Source organism: Petromyzon marinus, chromosome 66 (assembly GCF_048934315.1).
Source record: "Petromyzon marinus isolate PM22_M1 ecotype Great Lakes invasive population chromosome 66, UKy_Petmar_22M1.pri1.0, whole genome shotgun sequence".
NCBI lineage: Eukaryota > Metazoa > Chordata > Hyperoartia > Petromyzontiformes > Petromyzontidae > Petromyzon > Petromyzon marinus.
The window spans coordinates 5361491-5388845 of NC_133732.1; the positions used below are offsets into that span (position 1 = coordinate 5361491).

General features: G+C 51.5%; 1 protein-coding gene across 2 annotated transcripts in view; it reads right to left on the minus strand.

The window, feature by feature from the left end:
- Positions 1-2366: 2366 nt before the first annotated feature.
- SMPX (small muscle protein X-linked) overlaps positions 2367-27355 on the minus strand; it is an 88411-nt gene continuing 63422 nt past the window's right edge. Inside the window, exons 2-5 of one of the 2 annotated variants that reach the window (XM_076054455.1) lie at positions 9587-9763; positions 8392-8484; positions 5132-5260; positions 2367-4722 (exon numbers count right to left, since the gene is read on the minus strand). In XM_076054455.1, coding sequence (XP_075910570.1) covers positions 5138-5260; positions 8392-8484; positions 9587-9625 — 255 coding nt within the window. In that variant the 5' untranslated portion in view covers positions 9626-9763 and the 3' untranslated portion in view covers positions 2367-4722; positions 5132-5137. Of the gene's footprint in view, positions 5261-8391; positions 8485-9586; positions 9764-27355 lie in introns of both variants that reach the window. The other variant, XM_076054453.1, reaches the window with a different exon arrangement.

A 27355-nucleotide genomic window follows, 5' to 3' on the forward strand; every position in this document is an offset into this window, starting at 1 on the left:
CTGTTCTCCACCGGAGCTGCTCCGCTAGTTCCGATTCAAAAGTCGCTGCGAGGATGAGTTTTACCTATTCCCGAAAATGAAGGTCCTCTGCCACCACCGCCGCCACCGCCTCCACCGCCTCCGCCGCCACCACCGCCCTCAACCCGAGCTCTCAGTGTCCCCGTGATAGCGGCGTTGCCGTTGTGCCGGCGAGCATCTTTGGGGGGCGGGGGGGCGGGGGGACTAGGCTCCGCAGAAATCCGCTCGCGGGCTGGTCCGGAGCTCGCTCCGTTTCCACCACCACCACCAACACCACCAACAACAACGACAACAACAACGACAAATTTGACGGCGTCGGTTTGACAATGAAGCCCCCGGCCGCGTGCGGAGCTCCGTTTGGGTGTCCCAGTTGGCCAACAACCCGGTCACGCCGGTTGGGGCTTTGGGCGTCTTAGCGACGCCAGCCGCGCTTTCCATTGCCGCCAGAAAGCGGGTTGATTTTTGACGTGAAGATTTCGTGGCTGCGGGCGGGGGGGTGGGGGGGGGAATTCACCGTTCTTGGTTCTTTTCGGTAAAGTCCACCGCGCGGAAGGGAACCGATAAAATAATGAGAAAAAATATATATGTTAAAAAACAAGGAAATGTAGAATTTTTGATTTGAAGCTTTCGTGACCGCAGTGATTCGTACTCTTGGCTCTTTCGGTGAAGTCACCACGTTGAAGGGGAAACAATAAAATAATATAAAACATATATATAAAACAATAAAAAAACATTCTCACGACGTTTCGACCGTAACACAAACGGTCGTCATCAGGTGTGTCGGTTCGCATTTATTTATTTTTAAACGGTGTATTTATTTATTTATAAAAAATACGTCAGCGACACCGCGCAGCGATTTGGCAGTTTATTTAGAAGGACTAGTCAGTCCATCTATTTTTTTTATTTAAAGCTTTCGTGAGTGCAGTAATTCATATTCTTAGCTCTTTCGGTAAAGTCACCACGTTGAAGGGAAACAATATATATGCAAAATATATTTTATTGTTTCCCTTCAACGTGGTGACTTCACCGAAAGAGCTAAGAATACGAGAAAATGTTCTTGCCGTGGTTTCCACACCTGATGACGATTGCCGCTCGTGTTGCAGTCGAAACGTCGCGAGAATTTCATCTTTTTCATTTTCACAATTTTATTGCTTCCCCCACCTACGCGGTGGTGACTTTGCCGAAAGCACCAAGAATATGCACCGCTTGTTACGATGTGATACTGGCGCGGAGGGTGACGTGTGCCACGATGTTGCTGATCAACCCAGAGCTATCGCCTCGACGGGAAAACTGCCGTCTCCGCTGTGCGGAGCAACCATTGTTTCAACAGACGATGCAACTTCATCGCGTACAACCAAGAGCGTGCTTTGTGTTTGCGTGCTCGCCCCGAGTAGCTTTGCGCGTGGTCATTGCAGTAGCGAGATTCCTTGTGTAATGACGACTCGGGACTTCTCTTGAGGCGGCGCTTCATCGGAGACGCGCCGACGATGTCGGGCGAAGACCCCCGCCGCTTCAGCAGCCCCGAGTGTCTCCCGCGTACCTTCCCTTTATTTACCGGCACGAGGCCACGCCCCCCGCCCGTTCTCGATCATTCAGTCTGGACGCTCGCTGCACCGGCAGACTCCACCGGCCTCTTCCGTCACCTGACCACGCTTCCTTCTCGAAGATTCCCGTGGCCACCAGTCCCCTCGTACCGCAGGCTGACCCCCTGTCATTATCTCTCGTGGCCACCAGTCCCTTCACACTCACAGCTGACTCCCCTGTCATTACCCCCCGTGGCCACTGGTCTCCTCACACTCACAGCTGACTCCCCTGTCACTATCTCTCGTGGCCACCAGTCCCTTCGCACTCACAACTGACTCCCCCTGTCACTACCTCCCGTGGCCACCAATCCCTTCACACTCACAGCTGACTCCCCTGTCATTACCTCTCGTGGCCACCAGTCCCTTCACACTCACAGCTGACTCCCCTGTCATTACCTCCCGTGGCCACCAGTCCTTTCACACTCACAGCTGACTCCCCCTGTCATTACCTCCCGTGGCCACCAGTCCCTTCACACTCACAGCTGACTCCCCTGTCATTACCTCCCGTGGCCACCAGTCCCTTAACACGCACAGCTGACTCCCCTGTCATTACCTCTCGTGGCCACCAGTCTCTTCGCACTCACAGCTGACTCCCCCTGTCATTACCTCCCGTGGCCACCAGTCCATTCACACTCACAGCTGACTCCCCTGTTGTTACCTCCCGTGGCCACCAGTCCCTTCACACTCACAGCTGACTCCCCTATCATTACCTCTCGTGGCCACCAGTCCCTTCACACTCATTACACAGACATGATTCCTTGCAAAAAGGTTTCAGTTTGGTGTTTTATCATCTTAACGCAACTGTTTTATTGCCATTAAAGGTTAAAACCTATTATTGTAACATCTCTCTTATTACGGACAGCTAGGGTTTTACTGTGATTCATGTAAGAGGTTTTATTTTGGGGTTAGAACGCTTAAATAATGAATGTTGTGTCGTTACAACCCACCACCAACCGACACAGTCGCTGAGTGTATACACAGCCGCTGATCGTACACACAGCCGCTGATCGTACACACAGCCGCTGAGTGTACACACAGCCGCTGATCGTAGACACAGCCGCTGATCGTACACACAGCCGCTGAGTGTACACACAGCCGCTGAGCTTACACACAGCCGCTGCGTGTACACACAGCCACTGAGCGTACACATATCCGCTGAGTGTACACACAGCCGCTGAGTGAACACATATCCGCTGATCGTACACACAGCCACTGAGCGTACACACAGCCGCTGAGCGTGCACACAGCCGCTGATTGTACACACAGCCGCTGATCGTACACTCAGTGGCTGAGTGTACACACAGCCGCTGAGTGTACACACAGCCGCTGAGTGTACACACAGCCGCTGATCGTACACACAGCCGCTGATGGTACACACAGCTGCTGATCGTACACACAGCCGCTGATCGTAGACACAGCCGCTGATCGTACACACAGCCGCTGAGCGTACACACAGCCGCTGATGGTACACACAGCTGCTGATCGTACACACAGCCGCTGATCGTAGACACAGCCGCTGATCGTACACACAGCTGCTGAGCGTAGACTTAGCCGCTGATTGTACACAAAGCCGCTGATCGTACACACAGCCGCTGAGCGTACACACAGCCGCTGATCGTACACACAGCCGCTGATCGTAGACACAGCTGCTGATCGTACACACAGCTGCTGAGCGTAGACTTAACCGCTGATTGTACACAAAGCTGTTGATCGTACACACAGCCGCTGATTGTACACAAAGCTGCTGATCGTACACACAGCCGCTGATCGTACACACAGCGGCTGATCGTACACACAGCCGCTGCGTGTACACACAGCCGCTGATCGTACACACAGCCGCTGCGTGTACACACAGCCGCTGATCGTACACACAGCCGCTGAGCATTTTGAAAGAACCCCCCCCGGAACCCTCTGTTAGGGTTCGAGAAGGGAGGCGTGGCCTTGGGTGGGGGGCGTGGCCTAGGGCGGGGGGGGATAAAAGCGACGGAGAGCGGGGAGCTCGGGGCTGCCGCTTCTGGGAGTCGACTCGTCCCGTCGCCGCCGCCGCCGCCGCCTTTGGCCCCGGTCATCGCGTGGCCGGACAGCGGCTGGGGCTCTGGGGGTCGCGTCTAGGCCCCGGGGCCGTACGGCAACGTGAGCGAGAGAGAAGGCGATCATGTGTAGTTGTGTGTGTGTAGTTGTGTGTGTGTAGTTGTGTGTGTGTAGTTGTGTGTGTGTGTGTGTAGTTGTGTGTGTGTGTAGCTGTGTGTGTGTCTGTGTGTGTGTCTGTGTGTGTGTGTCTGTGTGTGTGTCTGTGTGTGTGTGTCTGTGTGTGTGTCTGTGTGTGTGTATCTGTGTGTGCAGTGTGTATCTATATGTGTATCTGTGTGTGTAGTGTGTGTGTATCTATATGTGTGTGTGTGTATCTATATATATGTGTGTGTATCTATGTGTGTAGTGTGTATCTATATATATGTGTTTGTGTATCTATATATGTGTGTGTAGTGTGTATCTATATATGTGTGTGTATCTATATATGTGTGTGTAGTTGTGTGTGTATGTGTGTGTAGTGTGTGTGTATCTATATGTGTGTGTGTATCTATATATATGTGTGTGTATCTATATATATGTGTGTGTAGTGTGTATCTATATATATATATGTGTGTATGTATCTATATATGTGTGTGTAGTGTATCTGTGTGTGTATCTGTGTGTGTGTAGTGTGTGTGTATCTATATATGTGTGTGTAGTGTGTGTGTGTATCTATATGTGTGTAGTGTGTATATATATGTGTGTGTGTGTGTATCTGTGTGTGTGTAGTGTGTGTGTATCTATATGTGTGTAGTGTGTATCTATATATATGTGTGTGTATCTATATATATATGTGTGTGTGTGTATCTATATGTGTGTAGTGTGTATATATGTGTGTGTGTGTAGTTGTGTGTGAATGTGTGTGTAGTGTGTGTGTATCTATGTGTGTGTATCTATATATGTGTGTGTGTGTATCTATATATATATGTGTGTAGTGTGTATCTATATATATGTGTGTGTATCTATATATATGTGTGTAGTGTATATATATATGTGTGTGTGTATCTATATATATGTGTGTAGTGTGTGTGTATCTATATATATGTGTGTATCTGTGTGTGTAGTGTGTGTATATCTATATATATATGTGTGTGTGTATCTATATATGTGTGTGTATATTTGTGTGTATATATGTGTGTGTATCTATATATATATGTGTGTGTGTATCTATATATGTGTGTGTATATTTGTGTGTATATATGTGTGTGTATCTATATATATATGTGTGTGTATATCTATATGTGTGTAGTGTGTATCTGTGTGTGTGTATCTATATATGTGTGTGTAGTGTATATATATGTGTGTAGTGTGTGTGTATCTATATATGTGTGTGTAGTGTATCTATATATATGTGTGTGTGTAGTGTGTGTATCTATATATATGTGTGTGTATCTGTGTGTGTAGTGTGTGTGTATCTATCTATATATATGTGTGTAGTGTGTATGTATATATATGTGTGTGTGTATCTAGGGGCTATTCTTGGGCACGACTCTGAGATCTCCTCTGGCGTGCTGGATGTGCTGTTGGTTCACCGCAGGGCCTGGCAACTTCACCGCTCCTGGCATCGGTTTCTTTCCTCCGCCCTGGCACTGACAACAACAACAACAACACCACCACCAACAAACAACAATCAACAACAACAACAACACCACCACCGAAAAACAACAATCAACAACAACAAACAACAACAACAACGTCTCATCCTCGCTGTGGGTTAGCGTCCCATCGCTACCGGAGCAATGAACCTTCGCGTGCGGTGTAGCTGGAGGTACCGCGGGTTACCGCTACGGTAGTGGGTGTAGTGCCGGCCCTGGTGACACCGTGGGTCACCGCTACGGTAGTGGGTGTAGTGCCGGTCCTGGTGACACCGTGGGTCACCGCTACGGTAGTGGGTGTAGTGCCGGTCCTGGTGACACTCAGGGTCACCGCTACGGTAGTGGGTGTAGTGCCGGTCCTGGTGACACTCAGGGTCACCGCTACGGTAGTGGGTGTAGTGCCGGTCCTGGTGACACCGCGGGTCACCGCTACGGTAGTGGGTGTAGTGCCGGCCCTGGTGACACTCAGGGTCACCGCTACGGTAGTGGGTGTAGTGCCGGTCCTGGTGACACCGTGGGTCACCGCTACGGTAGTGGGTGTAGTGCCGGTCCTGGTGACACCGTGGGTCACCGCTACGGTAGTGGGTGTAGTGCCGGTCCTGGTGACACTCAGGGTCACCGCTACGGTAGTGGGTGTAGTGCCGGTCCTGGTGACACTCAGGGTCACCGCTACGGTAGTGGGTGTAGTGCCGGTCCTGGTGACACCTCAGGGTCACCGCTACGGTAGTGGGTGTAGTGCCGGCCCTGGTGACACTCAGGGTTACCGCTACGGTAGTGGGTGTAGTGCCGGTCCTGGTGACACTCAGGGTCACCGCTACGGTAGTGGGTGTAGTGCCGGTCCTGGTGACACCGCGGGGTCACCGCTACGGTAGTGGGTGTAGTGCCGGTCCTGGTGACACTCAGGGTCACCGCTACGGTAGTGGGTGTAGTGCCGGTCCTGGTGACACCGCGGGGTCACCGCTACGGTAGTGGGTGTAGTGCCGGTCCTGGTGACACTCAGGGTTACCGCTACGGTAGTGAGTGTAGTGCCGGTCCTGGTGACACCGTGGGTCACCGCTACGGTAGTGGGTGTAGTGCCGGTCCTGGTGACACTCAGGGTCACCGCTACGGTAGTGGGTGTAGTGCCGGTCCTGGTGACACCGTGGGTCACCGCTACGGTAGTGGGTGTAGTGCCGGTCCTGGTGACACCGCAGGGTTACCGCTACGGTAGTGGGTGTAGTGCCGGCCCTGGTGACACTCAGGGTCACCGCTACGGTAGTGGGTGTAGTGCCGGCCCTGGTGACACTCAGGGTTACCGCTACGGTAGTGGGTGTAGTGCCGGTCCTGGTGACACTCAGGGTCACCGCTACGGTAGTGGGTGTAGTGCCGGTCCTGGTGACACTCAGGGTTACCGCTACGGTAGTGGGTGTAGTGCCGGCCCTGGTGACACTCAGGGTCACCGCTACGGTAGTGGGTGTAGTGCCGGCCCTGGTGACACTCAGGGTCACCGCTACGGTAGTGGGTGTAGTGCCGGCCCTGGTGACACTCAGGGTCACCGCTACGGTAGTGGGTGTAGTACCGGTCCTGGTGACACTCAGGGTTACCGCTACGGTAGTGGGTGTAGTGCCGGTCCTGGTGACACTCAGGCTTATCGCTACGGTAGTGGGTGTAGTGCCGGCCCTGGTGACACTCAGGGTCACCGCTACGGTAGTGGGTGTAGTACCGGTCCTGGTGACACCGTGGGTCACCGCTACGGTAGTGGGTGTAGTACCGGCCCGCTACAGGACAGGGTGTGGGAGTGCCAGCCGTAGGAACTGGGTAGGTGGCACGTGCTGTGTAGGTGGCACGTGCTGTGTAGGTGGCACGTGCTGTGTGTAGGAGGCACGTGCTGTGTGGGTTGCACGTGCTGGGTGTGTAGGTGGCACGTGTTTGGTGTGTAGGAGGCACGTGGTGTGTAGGTGGTACGTGCTGTGTAGGAGGCACGTGCTGTGTGTGTAGGTGGCACGTGCTGTGTGTAGGTGGCACGTGCTGTGTGTATAGGTGGCACGTGTTTGGTGTGTAGGAGGCACGTGGTGTGTAGGTGGTACGTGCTGTGTAGGAGGCACGTGTTGTGTGTGTAGGTGGCACGTGCTGTGTGTAGGTGGCACGTGTTGTGTGTGTAGGTGGCACGTGCTGTGTGTGTAGGTGGCACGTGCTGTGTGTAGGTGGCACGTGCTGTGTGTAGGAGGCACGTGCTGTGTGTGTAGGTGGCACGTGCTGTGTGTAGGTGGCACGTGCTGTATAAGAGGCACGTGCTGTGTTGGTGGCACGTGCTGTGTGTGTAGGTGGCACGTGTTGTGTGGGTGGCACGTGCTGTGTGTAGGAGGCACGTGCTGTGTAGGTGGCACGTGCTGTGTAGGAGGCACGTGCTGTGTATAGGAGGCACGTGCTGTGTGTGTAGGAGGCACGTGCTGTGTATAGGAGGCACGTGCTGTGTGTGTAGGAGGCACGTGCTGTGTAGGTGGCACGTGCTGTGTGTGTAGGAGGCACGTGCTGTGTAGGTGGCACGTGCTGTGTGTAGGAGGCACGTGCTGTGTAGGTGGCACGTGCTGTGTGTGTAGGTGGCACGTGCTGTGTAGGTGGCACGTGCTGTGTGTGGGTGGCGCATGCTGTGTAGGTGGCACGTGCTGTGTGTAGGTGGCACGTGCTGTATAGGAGGCACGTGCTGTGTAAGTGGCACGTGCTGTGTGTAGGTGGCACGTGCTGTGTAGGAGGCACGTGCTGTGTGTGTAGGTGGCACGTGCTGTGTGTAGGTGGCACGTGCTGTGTGTAGGTGGCACGTGCTGTGTGTAGGTGGCACGTGTTGTGTGTAGGAGGCACGTGCTGTGTGTAGGAGGCACGTGCTGTGTAGGAGGCACGTGCTGTGTGTAGGAGGCACGTGCTGTGTGTAGGAGGCACGTGCTGTGTGTGTAGGAGGCACGTGCTGTGTTTAGGAGGCACGTGCTGTGTGTGGGTGGCACGTGCTGTGTGTAGGTGGCACGTGCTGTGTGGGTGGCACGTGCTGTGTAGGTGGCACGTGCTGTGTGGGTGGCACGTGCTGTGTGTGTAGGTGGCACGTGCTGTGTGTGTAGGTGGCACGTGCTGTGTGGGTGGCACGTGCTGGTTACCTGCGAGTCTTCGCCGGGCCCCGCGGCGTTTTTCCTGAGCCCTGGGGGCACAGCTCCGGGCTTGAGGCCTCCCATGGGGATGTTCATGGACGCCTGGGCCACACAGACACAGGCAAAGGGGCCCCAGGTAGCCTCTAGTAGGTCTGTAGGGGCAAGTGCTCTGCTAGGTGAAACAGATAAAGGGGCCCCAGGTAGCCTCTAGTAGGGCTGTAGGGGCAAGTGCTCTGCTAGGTGACACAGGCAAAGGTCCTCCAGGTAGCCTCTAGTAGGGCTGTAGGGGCAAGTGCTCTGCTAGGTGACACAGGCAAAGGTCCCCCAGGTAGCCTCTAGCAGGGCTGTAGGGGCAAGTGCGCTGCTAGGTGACACAGATAAAGGGGCCCCAGGTAGCCTCTAGCAGGGCTGTAGGGGCAAGTGCTCTGCTAGGGGACACAGATAAAGGGGCCCCAGGTAGCATCTAGCAGGGCTGTAGGGGCAAGTGCTCTGCTAGGTGACACAGGCAAAGGGGCCCCAGGTAGCCTCTAGCAGGGCTCTAGGGGCAAGTGTTGAGTACAAAGACAAAGCTCCCCCAGGTAGCCTCTAGCAGGGCTGTAGGGGCAAGTGCTCTGATAGGTGACATAGGCAAAGGTCCCCCAGGTAGCCTCTAGCAGGGCTTTAGGGGCAAGTGCTCTGCTAGGTGAAACAGATAAAGGGGCCCCAGGTGGCCTCTAGTAGGGCTGTAGGGGCAAGTGCTCTGCTAGGTGACACAGGCAAAGGGGCCCCAGGTAGCCTCTAGCAGAGCTGTAGGGGCAAGTGCACTGCTACGTGACACAGGCAAAGGGGCCCCAGGAAGCCTCTAGCAGAGCTGTAGGGGCAAGTGCGCTGCTAGGTGACACAGGCAAAGGGGCCCCAGGTAGCCTCTAGTAGGGCTGTAGGGGCAAGTGCACTGCTAAGTGACACAGGCAAAGGGGCCTCAGGTAGCCTCTAGCAGGGCTGTAGGGGCAAGTGCTCTGAGAGGTAACACAGGCAAAGGGATCCCAGGTAGCCTCTAGCAGGGCTGTAGGGGCAAGTGCTCTGAGAGATAACACAGGCAAAGGTCCCCCAGGTAGCCTCTAGCAGGGCTGTAGGGGCAAGTGCTCTGCTAGGTGACACAGGCAAAGGGGTCCCAGGTAGCCTCCAGCAGGACTGTAGGGGCAAGTGCAGGACGCGTGTTCCTCACCTGCATGGAGCGAATGTTGGACGATGGTTGACGCGACATTGTCGGGAGCGAGCAAGGAGTCGACCAGCCAGAGTCACCCAGAGCCGGCCAGAGTCACCCAGAGTCACCCAGAGTCGCCCAGAGTCACCCAGAGTCACCAAGAGTCGCCCAGAGTCGCCCAGAGTCGCCCAGAGTCACCTAGCAACGAGTCGACGGGAGAGAGTTACCCAGAGACAACCACACAGAGTCACCGATTACCACACAGAGACCCATAGACTCACCACACAGAGACCCACAGACTCAGCACACAGAGACCCACAGACTCAGCAGACAGAGACCTACAGACTCACCACACAGAGACCCATAGACTCACTACACAGAGACCCATAGACTCACCACACAGAGACCCATAGACTCTCCACAGAGACCAATAGACTCATCACACAGAGACCCATGTACTCACTATACAGAGACCCACAGACTCACTATACAGAGCCCCACAGACTCACCACACATATACCCATAGACTCACTATACAGAGACCCACAGACTCATTAAACAGAGACCCATATACTCACCACAGAGAGAACCATAGACTACACACACAGAGACCCACAGACTCATCACACTGAGACCCAGAGACTTATCACACAGTCCCAGAGACTCGCCAAACAGAGACCCTCAGACTCATCACACAGAGACCCATAGACTCACCACACAGAGACCCACAGTCTCACCACACAGAGACCCACAGACTCACCACAAACAGACCCACAGACTCACCACACAGAGACCCATAGACACCACACAGAGACCCATAGACTCATCACACAAAGACCCACAGACTCGCCACACAGAGACCCACAGACTCACCACACAGAGACCTACAATCTCACCACACAGAGACCCACAGATTCACCACACAGAGACCCAAAGACTTACCACACAAAGATCCACAGACTCATCACGCAGAGATCCACAGACTCATCACATAGAGAACCATAGACTCACCACACAGAGACCCACAGACTCACCACACAGAGACCCATAGACTCATCACACAGAGACCCATAGAATCAACACACAGAGACCCATAGACTCATCACACAGAGACTCACATACTCACCACACAGAGACCCATAGACTCATCACACAGAGACCCATAGACTCACCACACAGAGACCCACAGAATCAACACATAGAGACCCACAGACTCACCACACAGAGACCCACATACTCATCACACAGAGATCAAAATTCTCACTATATAGAGACCCACAGACTCACTATACAGAGACCCACAGACTCATCACACAGAGACCCATAGACTCACCACACAGAGACCCACAGACTCACCACAAAGAGACCCATAGACTCATCACACAGAGACCCATTGACTTATCACACAGAGACGCACAGACTCACCACACAGAGACCCATAGACTAACCACACAGAGACCCATATACTCAGCACACAGAGACCCATAGACTCACCACAAAGAGACCCATAGAATCACTCATAGAGACCCACAGACTCACCACACAGAGACCCATAGACTCACCACACAGAGACCCATAGACTCTCCACAGAGACCAATAGACTCATCACACAGAGACCCATAGACTCACCACACAGAGACCCATAGACTATCCACAGAGACCAATAGACTCATCACACAGAGACCCATGTACTCACTATACAGAGACCCACAGACTCACTATACAGAGCCCCACAGACTCACCACACATATACCCATAGACTCACTATACAGAGACCCACAGACTCATTAAACAGAGACCCATATACTCACCACAGAGAGACCCATAGACTACACACACAGAGACCCACAGACTCATCACACTGAGACCCAGAGATTTATCACACATAGTCCCAGAGACTCGCCAAACAGAGACCCTCAGACTCATCACACAGAGACCCATAGACTCACCACACAGAGACCCACAGTCTCACCACACAGAGACCCACAGACTCACCACAAACAGACCCACAGACTCACCACACAGAGACCCATAGACACCACACAGAGACCCATAGACTCATCACACAAAGACCCACAGACTCGCCACACAGAGACCCACAGACTCACCACACAGAGACCCACAATCTCACCACACAGAGACCCACAGATTCACCACACAGAGACCCAAAGACTTACCACACAAAGATCCACAGACTCATCACGCAGAGATCCACAGACTCACCACATAGAGAACCATAGACTCACCACACAGAGACCCACAGACTCACCACACAGAGACCCATAGACTCATCACACAGAGACCCATAGAATCAACACACAGAGACCCATAGACTCATCACACAGAGACTCACATACTCACCACACAGAGACCCATAGACTCATCACACAGAGACCCATAGACTCACCACACAGAGACCCATAGACTCACCACACAACGACCCACAGACTCACCACACAGAGACCCACATAATCAACACATAGAGACCCACAGACTCACCACACAGAGACCCACATACTCATCACACAGAGATCCAAATTCTCACTATATAGAGACCCACAGACTCACTATACAGAGACCCACAGACTCATCACACAGAGACCCATAGACTCACCACACAGAGACCCACAGACTCACCATAAAGAGACCCATAGACTCATCACACAGAGACCCATTGACTTATCACACAGAGACGCACAGACTCACCACACAGAGACCCATAGACTAACCACACAGAGACCCATATACTCACCACACAGAGACCCATAGACTCACCACAAAGAGACCCATAGAATCACTCATAGAGACCCACAGACTCACCACACAGAGACCCATAGACTCACCACACAGAGACCCATAGACTCTCCACAGAGACCAATAGACTCATCACACAGAGACCCATAGACTCACCACACAGAGACCCATAGACTCTCCACAGAGACCAATAGACTCATCACACAGAGACCCATGTACTCACTATACAGAGACCCACAGACTCACTATACAGAGCCCCACAGACTCACCACACATATACCCATAGACTCACTATACAGAGACCCACAGACTCATTAAACAGAGACCCATATACTCACCACAGAGAGACCCATAGACTACACACACAGAGACCCACAGACTCATCACACTGAGACCCAGAGACTTATCACACATAGTCCCAGAGACTCGCCAAACAGAGACCCTCAGACTCATCACACAGAGACCCATAGACTCACCACACAGAGACCCACAGTCTCACCACACAGAGACCCACAGACTCACCACAAACAGACCCACAGACTCACCACACAGAGACCCATAGACACCACACAGAGACCCATAGACTCATCACACAAAGACCCACAGACTCGCCACACAGAGACCCACAGACTCACCACACAGAGACCCACAATCTCACCACACAGAGACCCACAGATTCACCACACAGAGACCCAAAGACTTACCACACAAAGATCCACAGACTCATCACGCAGAGATCCACAGACTCATCACATAGAGAACCATAGACTCACCACACAGAGACCCACAGACTCACCACACAGAGACCCATAGACTCATCACACAGAGACCCATAGAATCAACACACAGAGACCCATAGACTCATCACACAGAGACTCACATACTCACCACACAGAGACCCATAGACTCATCACACAGAGACCCATAGACTCACCACAGAGAGACCCATAGACTCACCACACAACGACCCACAGACTCACCACACAGAGACCCACAGAATCAACACATAGAGACCCACAGACTCACCACACAGAGACCCACATACTCATCACACAGAGATCCAAATTCTCACTATATAGAGACCCACAGACTCACTATACAGAGACCCACAGACTCATCACACAGAGACCCATAGACTCACCACACAGAGACCCACAGACTCACCACAAAGAGACCCATAGACTCATCACACAGAGACCCATAGACTTATCACACAGAGACGCACAGACTCACCACACAGAGACCCATAGACTAACCACACAGAGACACATATACTCACCACACAGAGACCCATAGACTCACCACAAAGAGACCCATAGAATCACTCATAGAGACCCACAGACTCACCACACAGAGACCCATAGACTCACCACACAGAGACCCATAGACTCTCCACAGAGACCAATAGACTCATCACACAGAGACCCATGTACTCACTATACAGAGACCCACAGACTCACTATACAGAGCCCCACAGACTCACCACACATATACCCATAGACTCACTATACAGAGACCCACAGACTCATTAAACAGAGACCCATATACTCACCACAGAGAGACCCATAGACTACACACACAGAGACCCACAGACTCATCACACTGAGACCCAGAGACTTATCACACATAGTCCCAGAGACTCGCCAAACAGAGACCCTCAGACTCATCACACAGAGACCCATAGACTCACCACACAGAGACCCACAGTCTCACCACACAGAGACCCACAGACTCACCACAAACAGACCCACAGACTCACCACACAGAGACCCATAGACACCACACAGAGACCCATAGACTCATCACACAAAGACCCACAGACTCGCCACACAGAGACCCACAGACTCACCACACAGAGACCCACAATCTCACCACACAGAGACCCACAGATTCACCACACAGAGACCCAAAGACTTACCACACAAAGATCCACAGACTCATCACGCAGAGATCCACAGACTCATCACATAGAGAACCATAGACTCACCACACAGAGACCCACAGACTCACCACACAGAGACCCATAGACTCATCACACAGAGACCCATAGAATCAACACACAGAGACCCATAGACTCATCACACAGAGACTCACATACTCACCACACAGAGACCCATAGACTCATCACACAGAGACCCATAGACTCACCACAGAGAGACCCATAGACTCACCACACAACGACCCACAGACTCACCACACAGAGACCCACAGAATCAACACATAGAGACCCACAGACTCACCACACAGAGACCCACATACTCATCACACAGAGATCCAAATTCTCACTATATAGAGACCCACAGACTCACTATACAGAGACCCACAGACTCATCACACAGAGACCCATAGACTCACCACACAGAGACCCACAGACTCACCACAAAGAGACCCATAGACTCATCACACAGAGACCCATAGACTTATCACACAGAGACGCACAGACTCACCACACAGAGACCCATAGACTAACCACACAGAGACACATATACTCACCACACAGAGACCCATAGACTCACCACAAAGAGACCCATAGAATCACTCATAGAGACCCACAGACTCACCACACAGAGACCCATAGACTCACCACACAGAGACCCATAGACTCTCCACAGAGACCAATAGACTCATCACACAGAGACCCATGTACTCACTATACAGAGACCCACAGACTCACTATACAGAGCCCCACAGACTCACCACACATATACCCATAGACTCACTATACAGAGACCCACAGACTCATTAAACAGAGACCCATATACTCACCACAGAGAGACCCATAGACTACACACACAGAGACCCACAGACTCATCACACTGAGACCCAGAGACTTATCACACATAGTCCCAGAGACTCGCCAAACAGAGACCCTCAGACTCATCACACAGAGACCCATAGACTCACCACACAGAGACCCACAGTCTCACCACACAGAGACCCACAGACTCACCACAAACAGACCCACAGACTCACCACACAGAGACCCATAGACACCACACAGAGACCCATAGACTCATCACACAGAGACCCACAGACTCAGCAGACAGAGACCTACAGACTCACCACACAAAGACCCACAGACTCGCCACACAGAGACCCACAGACTCACCACACAGAGACCCACAGACTCATCACACAGAGACCCACAGATTCACCACACATAGACCCAAAGACTTACCACACAAAGATCCACAGACTCACCACACAGAGACCCACAGACTCACCACACAGAGACCCATAGACTCATCACACAGAGACCCATAGAATCAACACACAGAGACCCGTAGACTCATCACACAGAGACTCACAGACTCACCACACAGAGACCCATAGACTCACCACACAGAGACCCACAGACTCACCACACAGAGACGCAAAGACTCATCACACAGAGAACCACAGACTCACCACACAGAGACCCACAGACTCACCACACAGAGATCCAAATTCTCACTATATAGAGACCCACAGACGCATCACACAGAGACCCACAGATTCATCACGCAGAGACCCATAGACTCACCACACAGAGACCCACAGACTCACCACAAACAGACCCATAGACTCACCACAAAGAGACCCACAGACTCATCACACATACCCATAGACTTATCACACAGAGACCCACAGACTAGCCACACAGAGACCCATAGATTCTCCACAGAGACCCATAGACTCATCACACAGAGACCCATAGACTTATCACACAGACACCCACAGACTCACCACACAGAGACCCATAGACTCACCACACAGAGACCCATAGACTCATCACACAGAGACTCACAGACTGACCACACAGACACCCATAGACTCATCACACAGAGACCCACAGACTCAGCAGACAGAGACCTACAGACTCACCACACAGAGACCCACAGACTCACCACACAGAGACCCATAGACTCACCACACAGAGACCCATAGACTCATCACACAGAGACCCACAAACTAAACACAGAGACCCAAACACTCATCACACAGAGACCCACAGACTCAGCACACAGAGACCCATAGACTCACCACACAAAGACCCACAGAATAACCACACAGAGATCCATAGATTCATCACACAGAGACCCACAGACTCACCACACAGAGACCCATAGACTCACCACACAGAAATCCATAGACTCATCACACAGAGACCCACAGACTAACCACACAGAGACCCATAGACTCACCACACAGAGACCCACAGACTCATCACGCAGAGACCCACAGACTCATCACGCAGAGATCCACAGACTCATCACATAGAGAACCATAGACTCACCACACAGAGACCCACAGACTCACCACACAGAGACCCATAGACTCATCACACAGAGACCCATAGAATCAACACACAGAGACCCATAGACTCATCACACAGAGACTCACATACTCACCACACAGAGACCCATAGACTCATCACACAGAGACCCATAGACTCACCACAGAGAGACCCATAGACTCACCACACAACGACACACAGACTCACCACACAGAGACCCACAGAATCAACACATAGAGACCCACAGACTCACCACACAGAGACCCACATACTCATCACACAGAGATCCAAATTCTCACTATATAGAGACCCACAGACTCACTATACAGAGACCCACAGACTCATCACACAGAGACCCATAGACTCACCACACAGAGACCCACAGACTCACCACAAAGAGACCCATAGACTCATCACACAGAGACCCATAGACTTATCACACAGAGACGCACAGACTCACCACACAGAGACCCATAGACTAACCACACAGAGACACATATACTCACCACACAGAGACCCATAGACTCACCACAAAGAGACCCATAGAATCACTCATAGAGACCCACAGACTCACCACACAGAGACCCATAGACTCACCACACAGAGACCCATAGACTCTCCACAGAGACCAATAGACTCATCACACAGAGACCCATGTACTCACTATACAGAGACCCACAGACTCACTATACAGAGCCCCACAGACTCACCACACATATACCCATAGACTCACTATACAGAGACCCACAGACTCATTAAACAGAGACCCATATACTCACCACAGAGAGACCCATAGACTACACACACAGAGACCCACAGACTCATCACACTGAGACCCAGAGACTTATCACACATAGTGCCAGAGACTCGCCAAACAGAGACCCTCAGACTCATCACACAGAGACCCATAGACTCACCACACAGAGACCCACAGTCTCACCACACAGAGACCCACAGACTCACCACAAACAGACCCACAGACTCACCACACAGAGACCCATAGACACCACACAGAGACCCATAGACTCATCACACAGAGACCCACAGACTCAGCAGACAGAGACCTACAGACTCACCACACAAAGACCCACAGACTCGCCACACAGAGACCCACAGACTCACCACACAGAGACCCACAGACTCATCACACAGAGACCCACAGATTCACCACACATAGACCCAAAGACTTACCACACAAAGATCCACAGACTCACCACACAGAGACCCACAGACTCACCACACAGAGACCCATAGACTCATCACACAGAGACCCATAGAATCAACACACAGAGACCCGTAGACTCATCACACAGAGACTCACAGACTCACCACACAGAGACCCATAGACTCACCACACAGAGACCCACAGACTCACCACACAGAGACGCAAAGACTCATCACACAGAGAACCACAGACTCACCACACAGAGACCCACAGACTCACCACACAGAGATCCAAATTCTCACTATATAGAGACCCACAGACGCATCACACAGAGACCCACAGATTCATCACGCAGATACCCATAGACTCACCACACAGAGACCCACAGACTCACCACAAACAGACCCATAGACTCACCACAAAGAGACCCACAGACTCATCACACATACCCATAGACTTATCACACAGAGACCCACAGACTAGCCACACAGAGACCCATAGATTCTCCACAGAGACCCATAGACTCATCACACAGAGACCCATAGACTTATCACACAGACACCCACAGACTCACCACACAGAGACCCATAGACTCACCACACAGAGACCCATAGACTCATCACACAGAGACTCACAGACTGACCACACAGACACCCATAGACTCATCACACAGAGACCCACAGACTCAGCAGACAGAGACCTACAGACTCACCACACAGAGACCCACAGACTCACCACACAGAGACCCATAGACTCACCACACAGAGACCCATAGACTCATCACACAGAGACCCACAAACTAAACACAGAGACCCAAACACTCATCACACAGAGACCCACAGACTCAGCACACAGAGACCCATAGACTCACCACACAAAGACCCACAGAATAACCACACAGAGATCCATAGATTCATCACACAGAGACCCACAGACTCACCACACAGAGACCCATAGACTCACCACACAGAAATCCATAGACTCATCACACAGAGACCCACAGACTAACCACACAGAGACCCATAGACTCACCACACAGAGACCCACAGACTCATCACGCAGAGACCCACAGACTCACCACACAGAGACCCACAGACTCATCACAAAGAGACCCATAGACTCATCACACAAAGACCCTTGACTCACCACACAGAGACCCACAATCTCACCACACAGAGACCCACAGACTCACAACACAGAGAAACACAGACTCACCACACAGAGACCCAAAGACTTACCACACAAAGATCCACAGACTCACCACACAGAGACCCACAGACTCATCACACAGAGACCCATAGAATCAACACACAGAGACCCATAGACTCATCACACAGAGACTCACAAACTCACCACACAGAGACCCATAGACTCATCACACAGAGACCCATAGACTCACCACACAGAGACCCATAGACTCATCACACAACGACCCACAAACTCACCACACAGAGACCCACAGACTCATCACACAGAGAACCACAGACTCACCACACAGAGACCCACAGACTCACCACACAGAGATCCAAATTCTCACTATATAGAGGCCCACAGACTCATCACACAGAGACCCACAGACTCATCACACAGAGACCCATAGACTCACCACAAAGAGACCCACAGACTCATCACACAGATACCCACAGACTAGCCACACAGATACCCACAGATTAATCACACAGAGACCTACAGACTCACCACACAGAGACCCACAGACTCACCACACAGAGACCCATAGACTTACCACACAGAGACCCATAGACTCATCGCACAGAGACCCACAGACTAAACACTCAGAGACCCATAGACTCACCACACAAAAACCCACAGACTCACCACACAGAGACCCATAGCCTCACCACACAGAGACCCATACACTCATCACACAGAGACCCACAGACTCAGCACACAGAGACCCATAGACTCACCACACAAAGACCCACAGAATAACCACACAGAGATCCATAGATTCATCACACAGAGACCCACAGACTCACCACACAGAGACCCATAGACTCAACACACAGAGACCCATAGACTCATCACGCAGAGACGCACAGACTCACCACACAGAGACCCACAGACTCAAGACACAGAGACGCACAGACTCACCACACAGAGACCCACAGACAAGCCACACAGAGACCCACAGACTCATCACAAAGAGACCCATAGACTCATCACACAAAGACCCAAAATCTCACCACACAGAGACCCACAGATCACAACACAGAGACCCACAGACTCACCAAACAGAGACCCAAAGACTTATCACACAAAGATCCACAGACTCATCACGCAGAGATCCACAGACTCATCACATAGAGAACCATAGACTCACAACACAGAGACCCACAGACTCACCACACAGAGACACATAGACTCATCACACAGAGACCCATAGAATCAACACACAGATACCCATAGACTCATCACACAGAGACTCACAGACTCACCACACAGAGACCCATAGACTCATCACACAGAGACCCATAGACTCACCACACAGAGACCCACAGACTCATCACACAGAGAACCACAGACTCACCACACAGAGACCCACAGACTCACCACACAGAGATCCAAATTCTCACTATATAGAGACCCACAGACTCACTATACAGAGACCCACAGACTCATCACACAGAGAACCACAGACTCATCACACAGAGAACCACAGACTCATCACACAGAGACACACAGACTCACCACAATCAGACCCACAGACTCACCACACAGAGACCCACAGACTCACCACACAGAGACCCATAGACTCACCACAAAGAGACCGACAGACTCATCACACAGATACCCATTGACTTATCACACAGAGACCCACAGACTCGCCACACAGAGACCCACAGATTAATCACACAGAGACATACAGACTCACAACACAGAGACCCACAGACTCACCACAGAGAGACCCATAGACTCACCACACAGAGACCCATAGACTCATCACACAAAGACTCACAGACTCACCACACAGACACCCATAGACTCATCACACAGAGACCCACAGACTCAGCACACAGAGACCTACTGACTCACCACACAGAGACCCATATACTCACCACACAGAGACCCGTAGACTCACCACACAGAGACCCACAGACTCACAACACAGAGACCCATAGAATCACTCATAGAGAACCACAGACTCACCACACAGAGACCCATAGACTTACCAAAAAGAGACCCATAGACTCTCCACAGAGACCCATAGACTCATCACACAGAGACCCATGGACTCACTAAACAGAGACCCACAGACTCACTATAAAGAGACCCACAGACTCACTAAACAGAGACCCATAGACTCACCACACTGAGACGCACAGACTCAACACACAGAGACCCACAGACCCACCACACAGAGACCCACAGACTAACCACACAGAGACCGACAGACTCATCACACAGAGACCCTAGACTCATCACACAGAGACCCATAGACTCATCACACAAAGACCCCAGACTCACCACAAACAGACCCACAGACTCACCACACAGAGACCCACAGACTCACCACACAGAGACCCATAGACTCACCACAAAGAGACCGACAGACTCATCACACAGATACCCATTGACTTATCACACAGAGACCCACAGACTCGCCACACAGAGACCCACAGATTAATCACACAGAGACATACAGACTCACAACACAGAGACCCACAGACTCACCACACAGAGACCCATAGACTCTCCACAGAGACCCATAGACTCATCACACAGAGACCCATAGACTTATCACACAGAGACCCACAGACTCACCACACAGAGACCCATATACTCACCACACAGAGACCCGTAGACTCACCACACAGAGACCCACAGACTCACAACACAGAGACCCATAAAATCACTCATAGAGAACCACAGACTCACCACACAGAGACCCATAGACTTACCAAAAAGAGACCCATAGACTCTCCACAGAGACGCATAGACTCATCACACAGAGACCCATGGACTCACTAAACAGAGACCCACAGACTCACTATAAAGAGACCCACAGACTCACTAAACAGAGACCCATAGACTCACCACACTGAGACGCACAGACTCAACACACAGAGACGCACAGACTCAACACACAGAGACCCACAGACTAACCACACAGAGACCGACAGACTCATCACACAGAGACCCTAGACTCATCACACAGAGACCCATACACTCATCACACAGAGACCCACAGACTCATCACACAAAGACCCCAGACTCACCACACAGAGACCCACAGTCTCACCACACAGAGACCCACAGACTTACCACAAAGAGACCCACAGACTAATCACACAGAGACCCACAGACTCATCACGCAGAGACCCACAGACTCACCACACAGAGACTCAAAGACTTACCACACAGAGACCCACAGACTCATCACGCAGATATCCACAGACTCATCACACAGAGACCCACAGACTCATCACACAGAGACCCATAGACTCACCACACAGAGACCCACAGACTCACCACACAGAGACCCACAGACTCAACACACAGAGACCCACAGACTCACCACACAGAGACCCACAGACTCATCAAACAGAGACACATAGACTCATCACACAAAGACCCACAGACTCACCACACAGAGACCCATAGACTCACCACACAGAGACCCATAGACTCATCACACAGAGACCCACAGACTAACCACACAGAGACCCATACACTCATCACACAGAGACCCAGAGACTCACCACAAAGAGACCTATAGACTCACCACACAGAGACCCATAGACTTATCACACAGAAACCCACAGACTCAACAAACAGAGACCCATAGACTCATCACACAGAGACCCACAGACTCAACACACAGAGTCCCATAGACTCACCATACAGAGACCCACAGACTCATCACACAGAGACACATAGACTCATCACACAAAGACCCACAGACTCAACACACAAAGACCCACAGCCTCACCACGCAGAGACCCACAGACTCACCACACAGACACCCAGAGACTCATCACACAGAGACCCATGGACTCACTAAACAGAGAGCCACAGACTCACCATAAAGAGACCCACAGACTCACTAAACAGAGACCCATAGACTCACCACACTGAGACGCACAGACTCAACACACAGAGACCCACAGACCCACCACACAGAGACCCACAGACTAACCACACAGAGACCGACAGACTCATCACACAGAGACCCTAGACTCATCACACAGAGACCCATAGACTCATCACACAAAGACCCCAGACTCACCACACAGAGACCCACAGTCTCACCACACAGAGACCCACAGACTTACCACAAAGAGACCCACAGACTCATCACACAGAGACCCACAGACTCATCACGCAGAGACCCACAGACTCACCACACAGAGACTCAAAGACTTACCACACAGAGACCCACAGACTCATCACGCAGATATCCACAGACTCATCACACAGAGACCCACAGACTCATCACACAGAGACCCATAGACTCACCACATAGAAACCCACAGACTCACCACACAGAGACCCACAGACTCAACACACAGAGACCCACAGACTCACCACACAGAGACCCACAGACTCATCAAACAGAGACACATAGACTCATCACACAAAGACCCACAGACTCACCACACAGAGACCCATAGACTCACCACACAGAGACCCATAGACTTATCACACAGAAACCCACAGACTCAACAAACAGAGACCCATAGACTCATCACACAGAGACCCACAGACTCAACACACAGAGTCCCATAGACTCACCATACAGAGACCCACAGACTCATCACACAGAGACACATAGACTCATCACACAAAGACCCACAGACTCACCACACAGACACCCATATACTCACCACACAGAGACCCATAGATTCACCACACAGAGACCCACAGATTCACAACACAGAGACCCATAGAATCACTTATAGAGAACCACAGACTCACCACACAGAGACCCATAGACTAACCACACAGAGACCCATAGACTCTCCACAGAGACCCATAGACTCATCACACAGAGACCCATGTACTCACTATACAGAGACCCACAGACTCACTATAAAGAGACCCACAGACTCACCACACATATACCCAAAGACTCACTATACAGAGACCCATAGACTCAACACACAGAGACCCACAGACTCACCACACAGAGACCCATAGACTCACCAAACAGAGACCCATAGACTCATCACACAGAGACCCACAGACTCATCACACAGATACCCATTGACTTATCACACAGAGACCCACAGACTCGCCACACAGAGACCCACAGATTAATCACACAGAGACATACAGACTCACAACACAGAGACCCACAGACTCACCACACAGAGACCCATAGACTCTCCACAGAGACCCATAGACTCATCACACAGAGACCCATAGACTTATCACACAGAGACCCACAGACTCACCACACAGAGACCCATAGACTCACCACACAGAGACCTATAGACTAACCACACCGAGACCCATAGACTCACCACACAGAGACCCACAGACTCAACACACAGATACCCATAGACTCATCACACAAAGACCCACAGACTCACCACACAGAGACGCACAGACTCACCACGCAGAGACCCACAGACTCACCACACAGAGACCCATAGACTCATCACACAGAGACCCATAGACTCACCACACAGAGACCCATAGACTCACCACACAGAGACCCACAGACTCACCAAGCAGACACCCATAGACTCACCAAACAGAAACCCATAGACTCACCAAACAGAGACCCACAGATTCACCACACAGAGACCCATAGACTCACCACACAGAGACCCATAGACTCATCACATAGAGACCCATAGACTCATCACACAGAGACACACAGATTCACCACACAGAGACCCATAGACTCACCACACAGAGACCCATAGACTCACCATACAGAGACCAACAGACTCATCACACAGAGACACATAGACTCATCACACAAAGACCCACAGACTCAACACACAGACACCCATAGACTCACCACACAGGGACCCATAGACTCTCCACAGAGACCCATAGACTCATCACACAGAGACCCATGTACTCACTATACAGAGACCCACAGACTCACTATAAAGAGGCCCACAGACTCACCACACATATACCCAAAGACTCACTATACAGAGACCCACAGACTCACTAAACAGAGACCCACAGACTCACCACACAGAGACCCATAGACTCACCACACAGAGACGCACAGACTCAACACACAGAGACCCACAGACCCACCACACAGAGACCCACAGACTAACCTCACAGAGACCCACAGACTCATCACACAGAGACCGATAGACTCATCACACAAAGACCCCAGACTCACCACACAGAGACCCACAGTCTCACCACACAGAGACCCACAGACTTACCACAAAGAGACCCACAGACTCATCACAGAGACCCACAGACTCATCAAACAGAGACCCACAGACTCAACACACAGAGTCCCATAGACTCACCATACAGAGACCCACAGACTCATCACACAGAGACACATAGACTCATCACACAAAGACCCACAGACTCACCACACAGACACCCATATACTCACCACACAGAGACCCATAGATTCACCACACAGAGACCCACAGATTCACAACACAGAGACCCATAGAATCACTTATAGAGAACCACAGACTCACCACACAGAGACCCATAGACTAACCACACAGAGACCCATAGACTCTCCACAGAGACCCATAGACTCATCACACAGAGACCCATGTACTCACTATACAGAGACCCACAGACTCACTATAAAGAGACCCACAGACTCACCACACATATACCCAAAGACTCACTATACAGAGACCCATAGACTCATCACACAGAGACCCACAGACTCACCACACAGAGACCCATAGACTCACCAAACAGAGACCCATAGACTCATCACACAGAGACCCACAGACTCATCACACAGATACCCATTGACTTATCACACAGAGACCCACAGACTCGCCACACAGAGACCCACAGATTAATCACACAGAGACATACAGACTCACAACACAGAGACCCACAGACTCACCACACAGAGACCCATAGACTCTCCACAGAGACCCATAGACTCATCACACAGAGACCCATAGACTTATCACACAGAGACCCACAGACTCACCACACAGAGACCCATAGACTCACCACACAGAGACCTATAGACTAACCACACCGAGACCCATAGACTCACCACACAGAGACCCACAGACTCAACACACAGATACCCATAGACTCATCACACAAAGACCCACAGACTCACCACACAGAGACGCACAGACTCACCACGCAGAGACCCACAGACTCACCACACAGAGACCCATAGACTCATCACACAGAGACCCATAGACTCACCACACAGAGACCCATAGACTCACCACACAGAGACCCACAGACTCACCAAGCAGACACCCATAGACTCACCAAACAGAAACCCATAGACTCACCAAACAGAGACCCACAGATTCACCACACAGAGACCCATAGACTCACCACACAGAGACCCATAGACTCATCACATAGAGACCCATAGACTCATCACACAGAGACACACAGATTCACCACACAGAGACCCATAGACTCACCACACAGAGACCCATAGACTCACCATACAGAGACCAACAGACTCATCACACAGAGACACATAGACTCATCACACAAAGACCCACAGACTCAACACACAGACACCCATAGACTCACCACACAGGGACCCATAGACTCTCCACAGAGACCCATAGACTCATCACACAGAGACCCATGTACTCACTATACAGAGACCCACAGACTCACTATAAAGAGGCCCACAGACTCACCACACATATACCCAAAGACTCACTATACAGAGACCCACAGACTCACTAAACAGAGACCCACAGACTCACCACACAGAGACCCATAGACTCACCACACAGAGACGCACAGACTCAACACACAGAGACCCACAGACCCACCACACAGAGACCCACAGACTAACCTCACAGAGACCCACAGACTCATCACACAGAGACCGATAGACTCATCACACAAAGACCCCAGACTCACCACACAGAGACCCACAGTCTCACCACACAGAGACCCACAGACTTACCACAAAGAGACCCACAGACTCATCACAGAGACCCACAGACTCATCAAACAGAGACCCATAGACTCACCATACAGAGACCCACAGACTCACCACACAGAGACCCACAGACTCAACACACAGAGACCAATAGACTCATCACACAGAGACCCACAGACTCACCACACAGAGACCCATAGACTCATCACACAGAGACCCACAGACTCACCACACAGAGACCTATAGACTCACCACACCGAGACCCATAAACTTATCACACAGAGACCCACAGACTCAACACACAGAGACCCATAGACTCATCACACAAAGACCCACAGACTCACCACACAGAGACGCACAGACTCACCACGCAGAGACCCACAGACTCACCACACAGAGACCCATAGACTCATCACACGGAGACCCATAGACTCACCACACAGAGACCCACAGACTCAACACACAGAGACCCATAGACTCATCACACAAAGACCCACAGACTCACCACACAGAGACGCACAGACT